General features: G+C 45.4%; 1 protein-coding gene across 1 annotated transcript in view; it reads left to right on the top strand.

The window, feature by feature from the left end:
• Positions 1-1135: 1135 nt before the first annotated feature.
• Positions 1136-25853, top strand: part of SLC43A2 (solute carrier family 43 member 2) — an 80297-nt gene continuing 55579 nt past the window's right edge. The window contains exons 1-2 of the mRNA XM_083172171.1: positions 1136-1328; positions 9613-9802. Of these exons, the coding sequence (XP_083028297.1) occupies positions 9643-9802 (160 nt within the window). The 5' untranslated portion in view covers positions 1136-1328; positions 9613-9642. The remainder of the gene's footprint in view (positions 1329-9612; positions 9803-25853) is intronic.

A 25853-nucleotide genomic window follows, 5' to 3' on the forward strand; every position in this document is an offset into this window, starting at 1 on the left:
TAATGTAACATACTCCACACAGGATAAATCCAATCTTATATTGCCCTCCTTCAATCCATGCTCAACCCAACTGCCTGCCACACTCTGTGCTAGACACTAAACCACTGCTGCCCCCTCTATCAGTGACTGGTGTCCTCAGAATGGTGGCATAAGTGGAAAGATGAATCGTTATATGGGCCACTGAAATAGTATTGTGACCAGTATTGTACATTTGTATGCACTTGCTTTTCAATTTCAGACCATTGTTGAGCAAAGCAATTCTAATCAATCGATGTGAATGACAAATGCATTTGCAACAAAATATATTTTCTTTTGAAGGTTTGGCGAAACTCCCAAGATGTGAAACAGTGCTGCACTGGCTTAAATTATGTCTTTGTCTAGTGATAGAGGCAGCTTTCCTCCTCTCTTTGTAGACTTTTTTTTTTGTTGTTTGTGGGTGATGGTCTCAGTCTGTTGTCTTCTTTGTCTCTGCTCTGAAATAACTTTGGCTGGGGTCCTGCGCTCAGGTTTTCCATAAAGGCTCAATAACAAGTTTAGATGTAGCCTCACTTTTTCAGTTCACGAATCTGCACTTCCACATTAATTCTGATTTATTTTAAATGGTTTTCTGAGCATTGGGAATCACTGACACAAATGGCAGTCCTCCTTCTCACTGCCATACTGACATCACAGCTGTTTTTCTCTCTATTGTGTAGCTGAAGTATAGGGTTAGTGGTAATGGGTGTCAGATTTCAGCTCAGCTCCTTGTCTTTGTGGCACAGCACCGAGTATGCCGCATACTAAATGGCTTATTTGCCAGCTCCAATACTTGTATCAAGTTTCAGTGCTCATAGTGTACAGTGCATTTGAGCAATTAATCGTGCCAGAGTCATTATTTGTCATGAAAAACACGATTATATCTAAAATATATATGTGTATATGTTTGTCATGTATATAGTGACCCTGGAGTCATGTATATTGTGACATATGTGTGTATGTATGTTGGTATATGGCTGTACTCACCATCCTGACTTATGTTGAGATGACTTACATGTATCTCTTCTCCCTATCTATCTGCCTTCCTATTGGTTCCCGTCTGTCTCTAGCCCCCACCGACCAATCACATCCGAGCACTGTTTTGCTCAGAAGCTCCGCAATAAAAGGACCTGAATAAAGAAATGAGAAAACAAGTCGGTCGGGCCCGAGAAGGACGAGCAGGGGCTGCGGCACCGGATTCGATCCGTGCCAAGGGGGAGTAAGATCAAGCAGCCGTCACCGGACCCGCACCGGCTGCTCCAGCCCGGACCACTCACCATCCCAGTGCCAGGTGTCAGCAGGGACAGAAGCCGGTAAGATGTCCCGCACTGACCGGGAAGGGGGGACACTGACAGGTGACAGCAGCGCTGCTAGTGACACAGGTGATGGGGAGCCGGCTGCAGCGACCCGTACACGGGGAACATGCGCTGCTGATAGCGGGGACTGTCAGTGTGCAAGTTACTCACTGTAACCAGTGACAGAAGTGTCATACGTATAATGCCCCAATGTAACACACACAATGTACTGTATACAGCGAGGGATAGCAGTGACCACAGCAACAGTGTCACACAGCCATATACTGCCCCCATGAAACACACACACACGGGAAGGATAGCAGTGCCACACAGCCATATACTGCCCCCATGTAACACACACACACACACACAATGTACTGTATACAGTAGAGGGATAGCAGTGTCACACAGCCATATACTGCCCCCATGTAACACAAAACACACACACACACACACAATGTACTGTATACATGGAGGAATAGCAGTGACCACAGCAGCAGTGTCACACAGCCATATACTGCCCCAATGTAACACACACACAAATGTACTGTATACAGGGAGGGATAGCAGTGTCCACAGCAGCAGTGTCACACAGCCATATACTGCCCCCATGTAACACACACACACACACACACAAATGTACTGTATACAGGGAGGGATAGCAGTGACCACAGCAGCAGTGTCACACAGCCATATACTGCCCCCATGTAACACACACAATGTACTGTATACAGGGAGGGATAGCAGTGACCACAGCAGCAGTGTCACACTGCATATATACTGACATATACTGCCCCATGTAACACACACACAATGTACAGTACTGTATACAGGGAGGGATAGCAGTGTCACACTGCATATATACTGACATATACTGCCCCATGTACTCCCCTACTGACAGTAGTGGACATATACAGTACACTACCCCGGCTCTGACATGACACCGTGCCCGCACTGAGCGTCCCGTATAGGCGCTGTACCGGCCCCTCATCCTGTGTATGTGTCCCGCTCCGGGTGTCCCCATACTGTAATCTGCCACAGCAGCCTCCTCCCGTGTATCACTCCCGCATACCCCTCCCTAGCCCCGGTCCTCTGCCCCGGCATGTCACCCCAGGTCCGGCATTGGCAGTTGTCGCCCCCCCTCCCCGTCACTAACACACACACACACACACACACACACACACACACACACACACACACACACACACACACACACACACACACACACACACACACACACACACACACACACACACACACACACACACACACACACACACACACACACACACACACACACACACACACACACACAGTGACACACAGACCGTCCCAGCTCCCGCCCCGCCGTGCTCTCTCAGCCTCGCACTGACTCCCCCTTCGCGTGCACTCCCAGCTGCAGAGCCGCAGACTCGCGCCTGCCGGTTCAAACCGGCTCTTCTGACACCTGTCTTCTTCTCGTGCCCTGCTTCCGCTCGCCGCCCAATCACAGAGGGCCCACGAGTGACGGGCGGCCAATCCCCGGCCGGGGGGCGGGCTGCGCAGCACCGGAGCGCGCTTATTTGTTTGTTTCACCACTTCGGCTCAGCCTGGCTGCTGGCGCAGGCGGTCGGGGCTGTGTGCCCATGTCCGTGATCTCATCATCCGCTTGTTATTGCGACAGCTCTGATCCGAATATTACCGGATCATTCTGCCTCTCCCTTGTGTACCTCTAATACAGCGCTGCTGTTATAGAACATGCTACATGATTGCTACATATATTCCAGTAATTATTCACAATAAACAATGAGTGAAGGTGTTTAATACAAATGGTCGTAGTTTTCTTGCTTCTGCACTATGTGAAAGGTGCATTGGGCTTTGTGTTCATTTGGAAATACAAAAAAAAGATTATTATAACATACTTGCACTAATTATATCCACAGAGAGGAGCATTATCTGCACACTTTGGGTTGGGGGGAAATTTACTAAGATGGTATGTTGCTATTGGCAACCAATTACAATCTACTTCTTTATAGCACCTTCTAGACTAGAAGATCATAGATAGTATCTGATTAGTTGCCCATAGCAACATCCCATGTGAATCTTAGTAATTTTTCTCCATTGTCTCACACAGCATTCAAGTACGAATATTATATAAGGCTACATACACATAGGGGTTAGTATGATGCATTCTGTGTGCTTAACCCTTAGGGGTCGATCCTATTACATGCGGATGATTTGCAAGCGAGAATCATCACGGCAGCGGGCGCACTTTACGGCAGACTGAATTTGCTTCAAAATCTGTGTAATTCGGGTGCTGTTTTCAGCGTTTGAACGCATAAAAAAGGCACCCAAATGGCACCTCGCACCCTTCAGACCTAATAGGATTGACCCCAGTGCCAATGTTGCTGTGAGAGATCTTCCAAATATCCACTAAAAATGCCAGCGTCGCTCACAGCGGCTGTTCTTTTAGTATAAATACAAATGCAGCCAAGTCAATTAATTTAAATTTAGGTAAATATTGCACCAAACAAATAACAGTCACTGTGAGCGATGCTGGTATTTATAGCAGATATTTTGAGGATCTCTCACAACCACATTGGCACATAAGCAACGGATTCAGTATTGAATCCCGGCGGTCGGGATCCCGGCGTTCAGAATCCCGACGCCGGAATCCCGACCGCCGAAATGCAGACACATTCTCCCTCCTGGGGTGTCCACGACACCCCTGGAGGGAGAATAAATTAGCGTGCCGAGCGTAGCGAGGCACCGGGCCCGCTGCGTGGCGAGCGCAGCGAGCCCGCAAGGGGGGGCGATCGGGCCCGGTGCCTCGCTACGCTCGGCACGCTAATTTATTCTCCCTCCAGGGGTGTCGTGGACACCCCAGGAGGGAGAATGTGTCGGCATTTCGGCGGTCGGGATTCCGGCGTCGGGATTCTGAACGCCGGGATCCCGACCGCCGGGATTTTAACTGCATCCCATAAGCAACATTACATGTACTTTACATTTAGTGGGCAATTCTATTCAGGTGTGGATAATAAGGTTGATAGTGAATATAGGATCTCTGCGATTGGTGTAGCGTAATATTGGATAACATTTATTCTAGATATAAATGTAATATATATCATTTTTATATATATATATATATATATATATGTGTGTGTAGTGTCCGTGAGTCTCCGAAACACTGCCATCTGCTTGGAGAGAGTAAAATTACATCTTTCTTACACATGTACAAACACAAAAGGGAGGGAGAGAGAGAGAGAGAGAGAGAGAGAGAGATTGCTTATTTTCACAGATGATACAATGGGCCTTATTCTGGTTGGAGCGGCCAAACGTGCGTACGTTCGCCATTACCGCACGCTAGCCGTACGCGGCCGTTAGGGTTAAGTCCACCCACAAATCAGCCGCTTACGTACGGCCAGAAATACCGTAGAAGGGGAGTGGCGTACAAATGAGCGTACGGCAACGTACGCGGACGGCTCAGCCCTTGCACTCCGACAACAGGCGTACAACTGAGCGTACGGCGCCGTATACGGCCGTCTTTCCTCCGTCTCCCCACCGACTTCTTGCGGAGATCTGAGCGTACGCCAGTTTGCACGGACGGGTCCCTATTGTTTTCAATGGAAAACTCAGCTTATGTCACCGCTCGTGAGAGTGAGCGTACGTCCGTGTACGCTGGCATACCCTTCACATATATGGACCTGCAAATCTTGCCTCTCAACTACTAATCTGACAATTGATTAATTAATCTATTTGTTATTCAATTATTGTTTTCTATTAACTCAATAGAAGATTGTGTGCAAAATAGTGGGCATGGGCTTAAAACATTGCTGAAACATCCTTTGTAGGTGTTAGATGTGGTTTATGTTATTGTATCATAAATACAAAACCTATGTTAGTATTAGAGTGAACACGTTGACACATGTCGACTTGTGTAGATTGAGTGTGCTACTGTGTAAAGTCTATGAAAGCACGTAGTGAATGTGTCTAACTGTTTAGCAAATACCTACCTTAGCGTATAAAAAGATTCTTACCTTAAATTAAACAAACCTTTAAATGTGGAGAAGTATAGAAACATAAGCTTCCAATGTGTTTGCGTGCTGTGTATGTGTGGCTTGCAGGCAGTGAAATCATGGTTTGGAGTTAATAGACTGCAGCATTGCTTATTACATTCAGGTGTATGTGTTTGAGTAGTAATCAGCGTTAATTAGCCAACTCAGGCGCACGCTGGCATGCGGTATCTGTAGGGGTGGTTTGAGCTGGCGGTTGGCGGCCGCCTGTTTGGTGTCCGAAATGAACGGTGCCTTAGTCGATCGTGCGGTAGTAGCACCGCTCATTTTTGGTGCACACCCCCGTGTACGCCCATATTTACGCCCATTTTCCCTCATTATTTCGGCCGCTCCCATCAACACGCCCCTATGCCGCCCCATTACCCGTACACTCGCGTACAGGTTTTTTCGCACGTTGAGACCCCGGCCGTAAGCGTTGTGGAGTGTTCGCGCCGGCGCATTAGCGTATCTGCACATGCGCAGATCGTGAAAAACCCCGGGACGTACGCGTACGGCCCAGACGCTCCAACCAGAATAAGGCCCAATGTGTGCTCTTTTAGATTAGACAATATGGTAACATTAGTTGCAATATCGCTTACTAAAAAGTATCTTCTATAGTTGAGTTATACATAGACAAACAACATGCAACTGTTACCTTATCGTGTAATAAATATATGTAAAAGAGCACGCATTGTATCATCGGAATCCTACCAGTATTGTTCCATTTCCTATCTGAGATCACTTGCAGCAGGTGTTAACATTAAAGATATATATATATATATATATATATATATATATATATATATGCGTCTGAATTCTATCCAACAGCGCCAGGAGTAGTAGTAGTAGTAGTGCATAGGACCTGATACTATTATTTTTTTGGGACAATGAATAGGTCAATCACTACTGATCGACAGAGAAAAGGTCGACACAAAAAAAAGGTTAAAAAAAAGGCAACATGGACAAAAGGCTGCCATAAGCAAATGGTCAACACATAAAAGGTCAACATTAGTTTGTCAAGGTTTTTGATGTCTATGTCGACATCTGTCAACATGGACTCACAATACGGGTACCCTCCCATGGCTTGATTCGCTCACCATGCTTTGGGCACTTTACCATTGCCAACTGTAGTCCACATGGAATGTAAAGTTTCATGTGTCGACCTTTTTATGTCAACCTGTCGCTTGCGTCAATCTTTCATCAGTGTCGACCTAGTGTATGTCGACATTTGGCCCATGTCGTCCTTTTGCCTGTCAACCAATAGTGGTCATCCTTTTGACTGTTGACCTAATTACTGTCGACCTCTGGACAGGATACCTTCTATTCCATGTGAAGTTGGAGCTGTGTTATGCTAGGTACACACCAGGATGACAAGGGTCCGATCCCATCAATCTAGATCCAATTCCGACCAATTGGATGTAGATTGTGTGGTGATTGGGCCCTTTTCTGTCTTGGTGTGGACCGATACCGATCCGATGCGCGCTCCCGCGGGGCGGTCGGTCGTTAATCAGATCCTACCTGTTGCAGGTAGGATCTGAAGAACGACCATACTCCCGGGTGCGGGTCGCCATCGGATCGGACCCGCTCACGGTGCACATCGTGAGCGGGTCGTGCCCCCCCGCGTCACCGTGAGCGGGTTGGAAGAAACACTGACGACCCGCTCACTATGTGCATCTTGAGCGGGTCGTCCCGGTGTGTACCCCGCATAAGTGCAGTGCCGTCAGGAAGGCATGTGAATGCTGATAATGGCAGCACAACGTCCCACCAACATCACATATTGTGCCTGGCACCCCCATAGAACAAACATGTTGCACTAACATATGTGTAGGCGATGTCTGCAGATCACCCATGATGTGATATAACATGGAATTGAACTGGCCACGTATAGCTAAGCATAGATCTTGTAAGGGAATGGACCTGTGCATGGGATTGCCATTGCTGGTTCATGTATCATTTGTTTCATGCTGTTATTGACGCTACCTACAAAGTTCATAAACATTAAAAACACAATTATTCATGGCCACGCCATGGGAGATATGAGAACCCCTTTGCAGCTGACATCCAGTGATATCAACTACCCGCCCCTGGCGCCCACGTCACCGGGCAACTTCCATAGGAACGCCCAACGTTTTCATTAGAATGCCCATGAATGGCTGATCGTTCCCATGGGTGAGTACCCCGCCTCGCCCCACCCACCGAACGCAATGTTGGTTGTCTGCATCTGACGAACAATCCGTTCGCTGTGGACGCACACTCCCGTCTTATGCATTGCACAGGAATGTGCATATAGAAAACATTGAGCTCGCATGCGAATTCGCATGCGCGCGAACAGACCTGAATAAGGTCCTTAGTGTAGTATTGTGAGCTACTAGAATGAAGTGATGTGCTTTATGCATAATCCATGCAAAGGATATCGGTCTACATTGTTTTTTATAAAGTCTGTGTTTTATTGATCACTAGTAATTGTGTGTTGTGTAGACATGTTGCTGTTGTTGAGGGCAGCACGGATGGTGTAATGGTTAGCATTGCTGCCTCAGAGCACTGAGGTCATGGGTTCGATCCCCACCATGGTCCTAACTGAGTGGGCTTTGTATATTCTCCCCATGCTTGAGTGGGTTTACTCCGGGTACTCCGGTTTCCTCCCACAATTCAAAAATATACTGGTAGGTTATTTGACTCCCAACAAAGTTAACCCTAGAATACATGTGTGTACATGAGGTAAGAATGTTGTAAACTCGATTGGGGCATGTTGATGTGAATGTTCAAATGTTCTCTGATAAACGCTGCAGAATATGTGTGCGCTATTCGCATCCTATTAAATGTGCGATTTTCGGAAAAAAGTGCGAATTCAACCGTTTTTTGCAAAAACAATTGGCGCAGTGTAGTGAAGGAGGGAACAAGATTTCATTCTATCGTTCATTACCTCGGGAAGTGTGTATAGGCAATCCACTCACTCACATAGAATAACAGATTGAAGGGTCATCTAAAGACGCACAGACGCTGACAGTGAGAGTCTCTGCTCTTGCACATGTATATCAGGGAAGGACTTGGTGGTGGCATTTGATTAAATGCAATTGCAATAAGCATGATTTATTTGTTAATAGCATTTTTTATGTGTGAACCTTTTGGCTGATGGGATATTATTTTGGGAGAGTGCAGGTGTAAATGGATTGGTCAGAGATTGAAGTGTTTGTCACCTTTCTTATCTGATGTTTGTACAGCAATAAACAGATCAGGACGGGAAGCAATTGGCCGACAAGTAAACTGTTTAGTGATCTGTTTGTCAGTTTCTCCTTCCCAATAATCTTCAGTCCTTACAATGGAATTAAACCATTAGATCTTTGCCCCTCATAACATCACACAGATGATAAGACTGAACTCAGTGGCTTATTCCCGCACTTGTTTACTGTTTCCCTATCAGTGCTCTGTGGCCTCTTGTTGTATAGACATTGGCACCCATTGGGGATACATAGAGAGAAGCTCAAAGGAACACTGGGGCAGATGTATTAAGCTTTAACAAGAGATAAATCCAAGGGTGATAAGGAGAGATAAACGCCCAGCCAGCAGATGTAACATGTGCAGAGAGAGTTACATTTGGGTAGGGTGTGCTGAAACTGAAATCTAAATTGGTGTAAAAATAATGCAGCTAGTATTTACCCTGCACAGAAACAAAATAACTCACACAAATCTAATGCTCTGTATACATGTTACATCTGCCCCACCTGCAGTGCACCTTTTTTAGCCCATTTTCCAAACAAATTTGTACTGAGCTCAGATCTGAATAAGGCCCTGAATCCATTGTCAACACTGCTCACTACCCAGATGGAAATGCAACAGGTAATTACTCTGCGCGTTCATGTGCAGTAACCTTGGATTTTTTGGCAGTGTAAAAAACAGTATTACACTGAGCCATGACCCAGATAGACCCAGAAACAACCCAGGTTACAGCGGCAGATGAGAAGGGGTATATGGATGGAAGCACACAGTAGGTTGATTGTTTGCCTTTATGTAGTCTGTATACCCTATGTTAGGAAGCTACAGGAAGCTGTGCAATCATCTGCTTTGTTTTGATATGAAGCTCAATAGTAAGATCCCTGATTCCACCGAATAGTGTTTGCAACAGTTTAGTACAATAAAATAATTCAAGAATACCGTGACTCAGATCAGCAAGGAGGACGAAACCGATTGACAACCACAAAAAAATTATTTTGAGTATTTCTAAAAGTATCTGCGGGAAAACTTCATGTAATCTTTAACATCCTGTTTTGCAGACTTACATTAACTACAAAGAAATAAGAAACATGGCTCCGACACTGGCTACGGCGCATCGGCGCAGGTGGTGGATGGCAGTCACAGCGGTGGTGGAGAACCTTTTCTTTTCTGCGGTGCTTCTGGGCTGGGGGTCCCTACTCATCATGCTGAAGTCTGAAGGGTTCTACTCTTACATGTGCCACTATCCAGGTACAGCACAGATGCTCAGAATACATTGAGCAGCCTCGTCCATTTGCAAAATACATTGGCATCAAATCTAATAAAGTGGCAGATGTGTTCCTTTAGAGTGTAACATAGATCATTATAGTACAAACTTCTGACTAGTGGAAAAGTCCCCGTGATGCTGCCACAAAAATAGTTACCCACTTTTGATGTTATAATAATTATGGTCGGCGACAGATACGCATGTACAGAGCTGCACCATGGGTCCCCAGCGCAAATATGATGGGGACTGATATCATTTAAATCACACCCTTAATGTCTACAGACCCATATTTGGAAATAATTACATTGTTACACACACAATTCAATATAAAAAAGTACAAACCTATACAAGGGGATACATTGAAATGGTTCAATAATAAGATTACAAAGAAAGTGAAATGAAACAGTATCAAGCGATGACCCTGTTTTCTGCAGCAGTGGACAGAGAGGATCATATAGGGAAAGGAGAAGAGGTTGGAGGACCCTGCTCGTGAGAGTTTACATTATAAGTTTACAGACTAACAAGCTGATTTATCAAATTATATTTGCGGCTATATAAAACGGGGATTAGCCACAAATGTTAAGTACAGATGGAGCGCCTTTTATCCTTGCAGGGGCTGGCAGTCAGATCGACAGCCGCCGCCAGCCGCTGGAAGGGGATGTGCGCCGCCTCATCGCCAATTCCCACCTCCCCGCTCCCCCCCCCCCCCTTATCCCTGCCCGTCTCACTGAAGTGAACACGGGCGGGGTTCGTGTCCCAGGCCGCACAGTAACTGGGACGCACATATGGGTGGGACGCTCTTGCGTCCCAGTCAGATGGAGCGCCATCTCACCAGTGGGGGCATTCTGGCGAGCCCCGACGCTGGCTGAGGAGTGCTCCATCTGTTCTGGCAATTTATCAATATCCAGAATGGAGCATGCCCATAGTAGCCTATGGGCTAGTCACTGCACCACTGTTTAGTGAGGGAACCCTCCTTGGAAGTGGCCTCTGTGCAGCGCGGTCTGGCTGACCGGCCATGAGCAGAACCCCCGGCAGCCGGCAGAGCACAGGATCGCGCATAGTGCAATGCAATCCTGGGGGCGGTAATATTCTGCCCAAAACGCATTGATTATGCAATCCATCATAAGTGGGCCTCTTAGTGCCCGAGTCTGAGTTGGGAATAATCAAGAAAGGGCAAGTAACTGTAGTAAAACCATGTTGAAGTGCAGGTGGGGCAGATGTACTCTAACGTGCAGAGAGATTTAGGGGAACATTTACTCAAGCTTCTAAAACTGAAAAGTGGGGATGTTGCCCATAACAACCAATCAGAATGTAGCTATCATTTCTCTATCACATCTTAGCATATGATAGACACAATCTGATGGGTTCACTTTAAACGTGTTGTACATTGCTGGTAACTGAATTTCTTCAGCGACTAGTGAGGCACATTTTGTTTGAAGAGGGTCTTCAGTGTATAACGCAAAACCGAATCATCAAAGACAAGACAAACCTTCATGTTCACATATAACATTTACACAGATTGCGTAACATTCTGTCTTCATCTCCAATTGTTCAAGTTGTCATGTGTCCAAGTTCACCTGAAACGCTCTATTGTCTGACCTAGACATTGTGACTCTCTCATTTCCAAGAGATACTCTCATAGCTAACGCTAACGTCTTTTATTTATTGCAGTACATTCATGAAAGACTGTTACTATCATGGATTGATAATAAAACCAGATTTATTTTTCTTTGCTTAGAAATATTTGTAGCTCGTTTTACATTGATTGTCTGAAAGAGATTTGATAGGCTTTCAGTTTGTCACGTGTCGTACTGTATGTGCTGTTTAAATGACCAATTTAAAGGGCTCATCCACTGAGTCTGAAAAATGTCTTCATTACTTAAAATAACGTTTTAGGGGGAAATGTACCAATCCATCTAAAGAGTGGAGAGGTGAAGATGTTGAACATAGCCTCAGCTTCTGCTTATCATTTATAAAATGTACTTTATATGCTAGCTAGAAGCTAATTACTTGCTTTCAGCATCTTCTATACTCAACCACTTAACCACTTTTTCATAGGAATGATGCAACTCCCCCATAGTCTGATATCCCAAAGAAATAAATATGAACTACAGAAGTGTTGGTGAGCATTTGATGTACACTATGGGTCTTCAAACTGTGGCCCCAAGATGTTGTGAAACTACATGTCCCAACATGCATTGCCACATTTTTTCCTATAAGAGCATGCCAAAACTGTCAGGGCATGCTGGGACATATAGTTCCACAACATCTGGTGGGCCACAGTTTGAAGAACCATGATTGTACACCATGGATTCATAGTACAGTACCATCAGTTCAAAGATGCAATCTGCATATAGATATACAAGAGATACAGTATTACTGCTGCCAGAGCCAGTTTTTGTTGACTAGGTAAAAGGCCATCAAAATAATGGCTAATTGTTAAATAGTAATTTGGTCTGTCGAGTGGCCTCCAGTGGTCTCTGGTGTTACTTCACCTCAGAGATGACAGGTGCAGGTGAGGAGTAGTTAGCCTTTTATATACAGCATATAGATATGTGAACAAATGGCAGCCCAGAGCAATATGCAGTGGTTAAAGTGAGGGGAAACGGAGTTCCACCACCTCTAATGGTGAGGTAGAAGATTTTAACCTCCACATTGGCCCTGCACAGTAATTCTCACAGAAAAGCATTCTAGTTTGCAGGGGGGATGTAAAAAACCCTACCACTGGCCCTGTCTCTGCCTAATTGGGGGGGGGGGGGGGGGGGGGGGAGGCAGGTAATTAGATATCATAGAAAAATGAGTTCCCCCACCTCTGCATGACCACTTTAAATCCTGGCAATATGTACCCTTCAAAGGTCACTCTGAACATGCACATTTCCCCTTCTTGCTCCCGTTTCTAGTTATTTTGTTATTGAAGAGAGTGCAGTGCATCCACGCAATCTACATATCAGGCTGAGGTGTGACTGGTTTTCCCCAGCTAACCTGCTGTTGGGTCAGTGTTAATACTCTTTACTACTAATAAACTTATGCTGCTTCACAATTGTAATGTGTGGCCGCACACAGGGCTGGTGCAAGGTTTCTCGGCACTAGGGATGCCAATCCCAGGGCATTTTTTCAATCCCGGAATTCGGGATTCAAAAATGACCAAACTCGGAATTCCTAATAAAGAAAAACGCCGCGCATATTTACTTACATGTTTGGTGCGGCCGAGAGGGTGGGCGGTGAAGCCAGGAGCCGGGTGAGTGGGCAGTGAAGCCGGGTAGGTAGTGAAGCCGGGAGCCGGGCCAGTGGGCAGGCGATGCAGTCAAGGTGGGAAGGCAGTCATCAGTGCGCCCAGGATGGGGCTGTGCAGCTGTGTGGCCTGTGCAGTGACCTCTGACCTTGTCACACTGCACAGAGCCGCACTGCCGGGGACAGGAGAATCTCCAATCCTGGGATTGATATCCCGCCGATCACGATCCCAGGATTGGCCACCCTACTCGGCACCCTGTGCAAAACTTAAATCTACTGCCCCCACCCCACACAGCCACCAATACCCACTTTCCAGCCCCTCAAGTGAAAGTGTGTTAGGAACGTCTTAGAAGTTCCACAGCCACCAACTGTATTAAGTACAACAAGGGTGTTTTCCTCCAAATGTCCTTAATTTTGTAATAGACAGACTCGGTGGTGCTCCCCCAGATCCCAGTGCCCTTGGCAGCTGCCAAAAGCTGCCCAATGCTAGAGCCAGCCCTGTCCTTACAACTCAAGGAAACAGACCAAACAGTAAATAAAAACTAATAAGAAAATTATTTTCAGGTGTAGTTACACTTAAATGTGAATTTGTATATATGGGACTAACCAAATAGAACACCTGTTAGTGTTACACAATGTTTTCTTCCTCTTTATCTTTTAGTAATTCCTAAGTATATATTTTGTGTGGGAACTGTTTGCATCCACTTTTCTTGAAGCTGCGCAAGTCATCTGATGCCGGAGAAGCCAGATGGATATTGTTTGCTCCAAGGGATAGTACAAGGTTTAATCTATCCTTGAGCTTTGCATTGCTCTTTATCTAGTGAAGCTCGTATTCTCACTGAGCCTCTCTAGTTTTATTATGTGCCCTGTGTACTACATCCCTGAGATTTCCTTCCGAATGACCATCAGGCTAAATGTGTGACTGTGAATAACAGGTAATTAATTGTTTCCTCTGGCCATAGTTAGAAGCCAATCTCACTATTGCTTTGATCTGTTGAAGTCTATGGTAAATACTGTATTTTGGCGGAAATATGCCATCTATATTTAAAAATGAAAAGGCAAATTCACAGTTTTTCAGCCCAGGGATTTTCCCCATAATCGTTATCCATACACGGAGGGCAAAAACGGGAATGGGAATGGACCTTAAGTACAAACAACTTGCATTTGCAGGGAGGCTTGCGAGGCCAAGAAAAATGCGTTTACAACACAGTTTTGGCTCAGCGCTCCCCTCCCAAACACCGGCCTCCACCGCCCCACCCCACCTCTGCTTGTCATTAAGGCAGATGAATTCACATTATAATGATGGGAATGCAGATCTGCACATGCGATCCAACCTAAATTAGTCTCAAACCACCAAGTGTTGTAGAAAAAATTCCACACAATTAGAATATAACCTTATCATTATCAAGGCATATACTAATCATTTGTAAATATTCTTTTATTTATACTGACATTTATAAAATAGGAACAGCAAATTTAAGGGCCCCATACATCAGCAATTAATTGTGACAATTTTCAGATATGGAGATGATTGCCACAATTAATTTTAGATGTGTGGGCTCCCCCTTTTGGCAATCCCAATCAAAATCGCCAATCGATTGCTTAATCAGGTTTTTAAACATGTTTAATAATCTGGTATTATCTGCAGATCTTTTTTTATATGTGTGGGCATTCCCAATTCGTCTTCTTCATCTATTTACATTATGAACAGCAATCGATTGGGCAATTTCCAGATATGAAGATGCAATCCTTAGATGGAAAAATCTGCCGATCACTGAAATAAATCTGTAATGTGTGGGCAAAGTCAGATAGATTGTAAAATCCATTTATCTGGCCAAAAAATCCCTGTATCTGGAAATCCATCAATTGTGATTGCTGATGTATGGGGCCCATCAGTCAGGAGATTGGTTGCTTATAGTAAATGAGCTGGTGTGGAGTGAGTGATGTGAAAGCTAAAGTTTATGGAGTTCAGTATCCTTCCTCTGGTCAAAGTATCCTGGCCCCAGTCACAGTATCCTTCCCCCAGTCACAGTATCCTGCCCCCAGTCACAGTATCCTTCCCCTAGTCAAAGTATCCTGCCCCCAGTCACAAATCTTGAAATAGTATAACACAGCAGAGCCAGATTAACAATGGAGTGGATGCAGCTACATCTCTAGGCTCCCACATAATATTTGGGGAGATATTAAAGGCTGAATTCAATCAGCCTAGTTAATGTAATGGGGGAAAAATAAGGGTGGTTGCTTAATGCTTTCGTCTTTAATGTCTAGGTTATTCAATGTCAGTCTCTTTTCCTCCTGTGACCCTTTTTACCGACCATTAATAGAGTCTGTGATAAGTTCTCAGAACTATGAATTAGTAGAGTGCGAGACCTGTAACACGCCAGTTAAGTGCAGCATGCTTGCTGACTTGCTGGTACTAATTGAATAGCCCAGTGGGATCAATGAGCCAGCAGCAGTTTACTGCAGCTAATAGAATTCCCTCCTAAAGTTGATCATGTTAAAATGTACACACCCATATGGCACTGGCCACAACCACATAGCACTAGTCACAGCTCTGCTGCTCCTATGCTTCTCATACTATACCTTGAACATTTTCATCCCCAGGTCCATGTTGCCCTTAATCTGACCCTGCAACACAGTCAATGGTATATATTCAATCGATGTTGAAACTGCCATCTTGCCGAAAAGACAGCAGTTTTCCTCATGAGTAGATCGGAAGGGGTTCCGATCTATTAAATTCTAGCTGTTTATTTCGGCAGGTCAAAATGTTCTCACCTGCCGAAAACCAGGTGGATTGAAGGAATAGCCGCTAATCCACCTGCTTTTGCCAGAAACACAGCCAAAACCGAAAGGTTTTGGCCATGTTTCTGGCAATCTCAATCCGACATGAAAACATGCCGGATTGAGTCAGGGAGGACCACGCTAGGTGGGCAGCAGCAGTTTACACAGCACTGTCCTCCTGTCCGCCGCCTACACCCTCCCGCCGCCTCCCGTACCCAGCCCACTCCACTAACCTGTCACGCTGCCGGGCCGGATGAGAACAGCTCAACCAACCCCGACCAGCCTCCCGCCGCTGCGCTCACCCGGTCCACACACCAGATTTGGCCACAGATTTAATAATGAATGCCGGATATATTCCAGCAAAAGAATGTCGGAATGGATCCAGGATCCATTGAATATACCCCATAATCTTTTATCATCATCTCTTTCCAAAGACACATTTTGGTGCGTTACTTTACAGTGGCCATTCTGTGGAAATATTCGGGATATGGCTGCAAGTGTGAAAGATTCTTTAGCATATTAGATTTATTTAGACTGTTCTCAGAACTAGTAGTGTATACATTTAACTTGAGTTTGCTGAAAGTCAGGAAATTTACTAAAAGCTTTTTCACCTGTCAGTAAGAAACGTGTATAAAGTACTATTCAATATCATTAGTACCAAATGAGTTATTCTAAACAGTATAGAGTTCTATAAGCCCCATCATTAAAATCTCTGATTCCTGACAAGACTATTTTTAGTTTTGCTAGAACTACTGTTGGAAGGGCTAATTATGGCGGTTTATTGCTAAAATAACGGTGCTGTTTTGAAAGCAAATACAAGTTTTCCTTGGCCCAGGGTCAGAGGCGGAACTTGTGGGTGCTGGGCCCAGGTGCAAAAATATAATTTAGGCCCCCTTCCTCCACCTCAACCCAAGTTCACAATATAGAACGCAACAGTGGGGTGACAGGGAGAGGCCGAGCATGATAGGGAGAGGCATGTGTAGGAAGTGGGTGACAAGGAAAAACAATGGGTTACAGGAAGAGGGTGATGGGGCAGCAGTGGGCCCCTTAGTCTTTAGGGGCCCCCATGCACTGCACCTGCTGCACCAATGGTAGTTCCGCCTCTGCCCAGGGTAAGTGCAATGAATGTGGATACATGATTTCAGGTGTTGTTCGGTGTCATTCCCTGCTAATAGTTCACATCACATGACATTTAGAACTGCCAGCAGGCATGCATGCCTTACGCTGGTTGGGAACCTTTACACCCTGTCCCGTCATCAAATAATTTCATTAGCATTTGACTTTATCGCATGGGCAAAGGACAAGAACATTTCCATAGTTTAGCAATCCAATAAGTAATTTAGGCAACGCCTCTGCCATAATGTTCTCTAAAAATCTGCTGCCACAGGCATGAAATTGAGTAGATCTAGCATAATAAATGAGATATGAAAGAAGGACTCTGATCACATCTGCATGTACTTCTGCTATCTGTAATCTGGCCAGAAACAGCATCCTCAGCACTACAGAAGCTGCCCTTTGGACTGCTAAGTAAATCTGTCCTGTGTAACCGGCCAGCTCCCAGGACTGCTGAGTGTTCCCCTGAACTTTGGCTGTAAAAAAGCATCCAGCCTGGTCTAAATCTTTGAGATGTTCAGTGTGTGGAAACATGAATCGGCTCATTAGGCCTGCCTGGTCTCCCGATGCCATTAACAAATTACACATGCAGCATTCATGCCACGTGTTTATATGGCGCCAGATATGCTGAAGGTACTTATACGTACGTTATTGCTAAACTACCTGTTGCACCAACAGGTGTCTGATAGGGTTTAATTCATTCAGCATTATGTTTATTCCCTATGTGTAGAGATGGATGCATAAACAGCAGCCAGAGATACACATGGAATAAGCAGCATTGGTATAATTACACTATTACCCCTTTCACATCCCAAATGTCTGGTCACACCCAGGATTTAGACATGGGTCCATCCCAGGAGAGTACCGGCATTTGCAAGGTGAAGCTCCACCCAGAGACCTGGCACACGGGGGTGGGGAGGAGTAGCAGCTCATCATGTGGGAGGGGGGGGGAGGAGGCAGCTGATGCTCCTCCCTATAGTGTATAGTACAGGGGTGGCCAACCGGTCAGAGGTAAAGAGACGAAAAATATCGGTAGTCAAGCTAAAGAGCCGACATCATGCGCGCGCTGAAGGCACATGCGCCAAAAAAAGGGGCGTAGTCTATTTTGACCCCTTGGGTGGGTGTGATACAAATATGCCTCCAATAGTGCAGTGCCATATATACATATGCCCCCAATAGTGCCAGATACACATATGCCCCCCACGGTGCCAGGTATGCACCACACGGTGCCGGGTATGCCCCCACAGTGCCAAAAAGCTGGTATGCCCCCCCAGTGCCACAAACTGCTATGCCCCCACAGTGCCACAAACTGCTATGCCCCCACAGTGCAAATTTCCCAGCAGCAGCACTCACCGTTGTTGCTGCTGCTGCCAGGTGGGGAGAGGACAGTCTGGTGTCCCCCTGCAGTCCTCCTGTCATGTCACTGATGGGAGGAGAGCACAGGTGCACTGCGCGTCTCCTTCCCCCTCATTTCCCTGTGACTGGGCCGTCCACCAATCAAAGCTCGCTGGCCGGCTCCTGATTGGCTGCTGGCCCACGAGCTCTGCTTGGCGGATGGCTCAGTCACAAGGATGCACAGTAAGGGGTAGGAGAGATGCGCGATGCGTGCTTTCCTCCCCTCAGAAGGAGAAGGGATTCAGGGAACCGGCAGCAGTGGGGGCTGGGACAGACGGTGGACGGCGGGCAGCAGTGGGAGCAGGAGCCGCACTTTACAAGTGGGAGAGCCGCATGAGGCTCAAGAGCCACAGGTTGGCCACCACTGGTATAGTATAACCGGAAGCTGGGTTGCTCGAGTTACCCATTTGCACTGCCCAGCAACCTGGGTCTGACCTGTGAAAAACCCTTTTAACCCAGATCGGAATGCCGGGTTGCTGGACCCGGGTTTTTCAAAATGTCGCTTTCACACCGTACAGAGACTCGGTAACAAGCCCATGTTATTTGTGTGGTGTGAAAGGGGTATATATAATCTTTACCCCAGGGTTGCCGACCCTCCCGAAATTTCCGGGAGTCTCCCGAAAATCGGGGCTCCCTCCCGGCCCCCCGGAAGGGTGGGCAACCCTCCCGGATTCAGGGGGGACCCCCGCTGTCCCCCGGATCGCGGCATTAAAATGCCGCAATCCTCGGGTCTCAGAGGAGGGGGCGGACCTAAAATGACACAATCGCGTCATTTTAGCCCCGCCCCCTCCACGGAGATCACTGAATTAGCTGGTTTACCAGCATGGGGCGGGGCTTAGTGATGTCACGCTTAAGCCCCGCCCCCTGAGCGGCTACTGAATCTCTCCTCTCCGGTCTTTCCCGGAGAGGAGAATGAGAAAGTCGGCAACCCTGCTTTACCCACTGCATTATTTCTACTAGATTGTAGACCAATAGGGGTACATTTACTAAAGGGTCTTGGGCCAGATGCTCTAAGCTTCAAAAGTGATAAAATAAAGAGTGATAAACAGCCAGCCAATCTGCTCCTACTTGCCATGTTACAGGCTGGGTTTGAAAAATATTAGGCAGGAGCTGAATGGCTGGATGTTTATCACTCTCCATTTTATCACGTGTGTACAGCCGAATAAACACTGCAGGTCTCGCCAAAATATGATGTGGGGCCGCTCATCGCTATCGCACGCTGTGTACACACGGGGCAATTCAGGGAACCCTTCTAAGCGATTTTGACGAAGTAGACAAAATCGCTTAGAAGAATTGCCCCGTGTGTACATCCCTTTAGAAGGGCCTGATAGGTTTAAGGCGATAGGAACTAGAGCTGCTATATTATGTATTATTTTCGTTTATGCTTCGGTAGTGTGTCTGCAGCAAAATGTCATTTATTTGTCCTGACAAACTTGGGTAATAGTTCACCAGCTCATTTAGAAAGTCTGCTTTCCTCAACTGAAACTACATTTTGTTTGTCAGCATTTATGGCAGACGAAAACTGATGAGTCATTCTAGAGCAGATGCAGTCATTTATTATCGTCTTTCAGTGGAGGGGCCTGAACCGCTTCTTGATTCCACATACAATTAACATATTGTACTTGAGCCTGGTTCAGAAGAACATACAAACCACACACAATATCGATGTTCATGAGCGATTGTGCAAAATATCAAACAAATCAGTCTGGTGTGCGTGTTACGGGAACGTTGGGGGCGTGTCACTGAAAATGGGCTGTGTTCTCAAATGTATAGCCACTTCCGCAGAGGTTATGTTGAGGCGGACACACTGCACCTCACAAAGGGCCAGATGTATCAAGTTTCAAAAAGTGATAAAAAGGAGAGTGATAAACAGCCAGCCAATCAGCTCCTACCTGCCATGTTACAGGCTGGATTTGAAAAATGACAGGTAGGAGCTGGTTGTTTATCACTCCACTTTATCACTTTTGAAGCTTGATACATCTGGCCCACAAGCAGGTGCAAGCATCGATGGTCCAGTGGGGGACTGTCTATAAACACTGGCAGTGCAACATGCAATGGGTGCTACAGCAGACACATCACCGTCCATCTCGGTTTCAGGCCATATCTGTGTGGAGTATTTTGTTCTCCCCATGTTTGTGTGATGCTCCAATTTTCTCCCACATGCCAAAATCATACATATGCGCATACATGATTACTTGTTGAATATAATATCCTGAACGCAACTTTTTGGGATGTTTCTGTATGTACATTTAGAGGAAATGGTATTTTGCCCAGCGAGTATCCTGACCAATGATGGGGAAAATCACTGTGCTGAAAACTGGTCAGTGCATACACATTGAGTGCTTTTTGCCCGTTTTAGCTATTTTCCCGGGGGCGGATGACTCTTCATAGCGAGACAGTATGGAAAGCTGTCCACCACATTGCTCATCCGCTGGTAATTCTAGCAGATGAGCGGCCGGGCCAGCGATGATCTGGGAGCATGCATCAGTGCTCACCGCTGCCCCGTACACACTGGGCGGCTTTGGAGCTGAAAACAGCTCAAACGAGGAAACTCGCCCAGTGTGTATGGGCCTTTAGAGTGATCTCAACAGAAGTTAGCATGTCAGAAGACAGTCCATCTGTATAGTCTATGTAAAGCACTGCAAAGAATGAGTGCGCTCAGTGGCGAAAGTTCATCCCAGTTGCCCGGCGGCAAGATAAGTATTGGTGACCCCCCAAATAGCTCAATCAGTAAGGTGTCTGTCTCCAGTAAGGTCATGGAATCTATCTAATACAGGGTGTGACACTTGCAATAATGCTGTTAGAAGGGGGAGTCAGCCACATTAGCAATATCAACTGCTTTAAATTAACTGATTCAAAAAGACCCCTCCCTGGTTGGCTCCTATCGCCCCATCTCCCTCCTGAACCAGGACTTTAAAATCTTGACGAAACTAATGGCCAACCGCCTGCAGGAATGTCTGCCACGGCTAATTTCACCCGCCCAGTTAGGCTTTGTGAAAGGTAGGCAGTCCGTGGTAGGCATTCGTGCAGCTATTGCTGCTATAACCCATACCCGTCTCCATCAAACCCACGACAATATCCTACTTAATTTGGATGCCGAAAAGGCTTTTGACCAAATTGCTTGGCCTTATCTCCATAGAATACTAGCACACCAATCATTTGGCGAATCCTTTCGCGCTCTTATCAAATCCTTATATACTGACCCTAAGGCCCAAGTAATGGTCAATAACGTTACCTCCCCCCCTTTTTCTCTCGAAAGAGGGACCCGCCAGGGATGCCCCCTCTCCCCCTTGCTTTTCAATATTGCACTTGAACCACTCCTCCGATATATTTTATCATCCCCTCACTTTCAGGGCATTTCCATAGGCACTAGGGAGCTACGCGTAGTGGCATTTGCAGATGATGTTCTCCTTTTCCTTTCCAATCCTAAATACTCCGTCCCCTACCTTATCGATACAATTAATCGTTTTTCATCTTTTGCTGGGTTTTCAATTAATTTCCATAAATCCGAGGCCCTTGCCATTTTTGGACAGGCACGTACAGGATGGTCCACTCCTTTCCCCTTCAAATGGGCTCCCTCCCATATCACGTATCTGGGTATTACTCTTCCAACACATCCCCATAATATATACACATGTAACATTACTCCGGTTATTCAAAAAATCAAGGCGGAACTTGCTCTATGGCAAAATCTACCTCTAAACTTTCTAGGTCGCGGTAATCTCTTCAAAATGGCCAGCTTTCCCAAATTATTATACGCTCTACAAATGACCCCGGTCCTACTCACCAAATCTGATCTCTCATCCCTTAATGCCATGATCTCCAAATTTATTTGGAATTCCAAAAAACCCAGGATTAGTCTCTACAAGCTAACACAGTCCACTCAGAGGGGTGGAATTAATCTACCTAATATTAAATACTACAACCTGGCTTGTATCCTCCGCTATGCGGTGGACTGGATTACCGAATCCAACATCTTTACAGACACCCGATTAGATTCCCAACTCTGCTACCCCCTCTCTCTCAGTTTCATTTTACACGCTAAACCCTCTCAATTAAAATCCAGCCAATTTGACAACCCCCTCCTATCCTCTACTATATACGCATGGAGACGCGTCAGGAAATCTTTGCACTTACAGTGTTACTATTCCCTATCGCTCCCCCTTGTCGGCAATCTAGAATTCCAGAATGGTAAAGCCATGTCCCCCTTTACTAGCTGGCGCTCTTCTGGCATCCTATCTTTGCGACATTTACTAAACACCTCACATACACCGCTGACTTTTGATGAAGCCGTATCGCGTTTCCATCTGCTACCACAACATAAATTTGCTTACCTCCAAGCTACACACTACCTACAATCTATACTCCCAAAGCTACAACCCCAAGATATCACAAACCCTTTTGACTCTGTCATCCGTACTTGTACACACTCCATATCCACGATATATGCACGTATACGCCCTGAACTCGACATTGATTCAGACCTCCCGGGACTTCATAAATGGGCCGCGCAGACCACGACGCTCAACCCTGAAACAATTCTAGACACATTTCTCCTCAATCTCAAACTCATCCCTGCTAGCTCCTATCAGGAGATGTCCTATAAAATTCTACATAGAGCCTACTTCTCCCCTAAGCGTTGTTATTTGATGGGTACTGCTGATTCCTCTGATTGCCCCAAATGTCACTCCCACGAAGCTGACCTGTACCACTGTCTATGGTCATGCCCCCATATCCAAACTTTTTGGAATACCCTACACAACTTTGCCACCTCCACACTAAAACTAACCTTCCACTGTAATGAATCTTGGGCGCTCTTTGGATATGTCGCGGACCAGACCTCCACTCTAAAATATGACAAAAAACTTCTGGTAATCCTGTCAGCTGTTGGCAGGAAAGCCATTCTGCAGCAATGGATACATGCTTCAGCCCCCTCCCTGGAGATGGCAACATCTAGACTACTCTTCTTATTCACTATGGATTGGCTGGAGGCATCTCTCCACAAAGAATCCATGACTTCAGGCCTATTTCAATGCTGGGACAAATACATCCAGAGCCTACCCCTTAAAACTAAAATGGCAATCCAAACATGCTTCAAGTTTACCTCATGGTATAATTTACAGCTTCTCCAAAATAAAACCCCTGTCGCTATCTAGGTGTCACAATCCATATACCCTTACTTTCTATATCCCTCTCCTCTATTTCTTACTCACCTTATTTTCTCTCCTTTCTATCTCTTGCTGGACGGCTGGATCGGTCCATGGATGGGTCGATGGCTTGGATCTCGGAACGGGCTATTAGTTAGTTATTTACCTGCTACTACTGCTTAATGTTAAAATTTTTGTTTGGTTTTGTTTTGTTTTTATTTTTATTTTTTTTTATTTTTGTTTTCTGACCAGTCTTTTATATTACCGATTATTTTTGGTAACTCCCAGTTATGACCAACACTGCTTACATCTTATATACGGTGATGCTGATCACGTATCAATGCTCAACCATCGCTATGCCTTAACCGGAGTTGCCATGTTAAGTTTCCCTTTATTTCATGGACATTCTATGGTCATTGTTTGTATATGTTTGTGGAAAATTAGAAAATGGAGGATTGTTCCTCATTTAACACTTTTAAGTCTGTTATAACTACTGTTTGTAATAACTGCAATATGTGAGGATCAATAAAACATATTTTGGAAAAAAAAAAATTAACTGATTCAAACTTGAAGGGGAGGAGAGGTGCCCCCTTGGGAGCAGAAGCCCGGCGGCAGATGACTCCATTGCCTCTCAGAGTTCTGCCTCTGAGTGCGCTATATAAATAACTGGTAATTATAATGGTAGCAGTAGGCTTCTCTACTAAGCCTTCATTGCTTTGCCAATGAAAGAAATGTGTTCTCTTGCATTGTGTGTATCAGTAACACTATACCTTTCAAAGGTTAACTCTGTGGGAATGTAAACTGATGAAAATGATGGACCAGTTCTCATAAAAAAAGGCTCCTAAGTGCTGCATTGTAATCAAACACGGATACTTCTCCCATGATGCCAAACGTAACAATTGCCATCTCTCTAAAGGGCTTCCTTCAGTCCATTCGTATTTGCTTGTTGTTCCTGCACCCATGGTTACTTAAGTAATAAAGACAGAACTGTATTAATGAGTGCACATCATTTTCTAAACTTACTGTATGTAGTAATGTATACCTCCCAACAGTCCCGCTTTCGGGGATGTTCCTGTGTCACGCCCGGGGCCCGGCAGTGTCCTGCGGTGGGGGGGGGCAGTTGGGAGTCCATTCTAGGTACATTCTCTAGACTAAAAATATGTGAAAAGGTTGTGTAAAATGAAGGAAATTAATTGAATTCATTTGAGAATGAGGGGGCCTTGAAAAAAAGTGTCTAACCTGGGAAAATACTTTGAGGTTCAAGTATATGTACAGCAGGTTCCTGAGTTTCTATTGTGATACAAGAATATTCATGTGTGGTTAGATGTATTATGGTTATTGATGACATTGTGCATTTGTATCTGATTTGTGGTTTACACTAGTAATAATATAGGATATAGAGTAGATAGTATAAGTCCTAGCAATCTCTTATACTGTAGTATTCACAAGTCCTCGTGGTGGGGTAGAGGTTAAGGTGATGCTATGTTTGTGGAATTTGCTCCTACAATTTCCTGATAAAAAAAATAAGGGTTGTAAAATACATCGTACCACTCCAAGGCTAATGACCCAGTGCGCTGCCAACACACGGAAGTAAATGAGGGCAAAATGATTTTGCTACAATAACCAATACTAGCGCAGTGATCTATTGGTAAAAAGTTTAGATCATCATAATTATACATTTTTTATCTAATGTAAATATGTGGACATGTTGGTCATGTACTAGTACAGTACTACTTTATAGTGATTAGAGGATACACAACTCTCATGTAACCTATGGATATTATTCTGATCATCTACAGATCCTCAGACATCTAGATTGGCCATTCTAGATCACCACTGTTTATATTTGCCCACTAAGGAAGCTATGCATCAATAATTGCGGGGCAGCCTTGATTACTACCAGCATGTATCGCGAAGGATAATTACATGGACAGCAGTAACCATGAATGCTTTTTTTGTGAAATCCTGGGAATCTGACACTGCATATGTGCACAGGGGTTCCAGACGGGTGCTGCAGGGGGTGATGATGAGATCCCTCTAGTACGAGTAAGCATCCATAGACTTAAATTGGTTTATGCCATCTGAGGAGGCCCAAACTTTGAAAAGTCATTGATTATAATGGAGACTGCAGTCAGCATGGTTGCTTTTACCTAGAAACGGATTGGCGCTTTAAAAAAAAAAAGTCTGTCATTAGCCGGCACCACGCACTTCTGGCAAAATTGGATCCTGATACACAGGGCTGACATCAGGAATTTTGGGGCCCGGGACTCATTTCAAGTCCGGGTCCCCCCTCCTCACTTGACTTACCGTAACCCGGCTCCTGCTCCCCCATCTCCTCTTCTGCTCCCCCATCTCCTCTTCTGCTGAG

This window comes from Crinia signifera, chromosome 2 (assembly GCF_055691185.1).
Source record: "Crinia signifera chromosome 2, ASM5569118v1, whole genome shotgun sequence".
In the NCBI taxonomy this organism is placed as follows: Eukaryota; Metazoa; Chordata; class Amphibia; order Anura; family Myobatrachidae; genus Crinia; species Crinia signifera.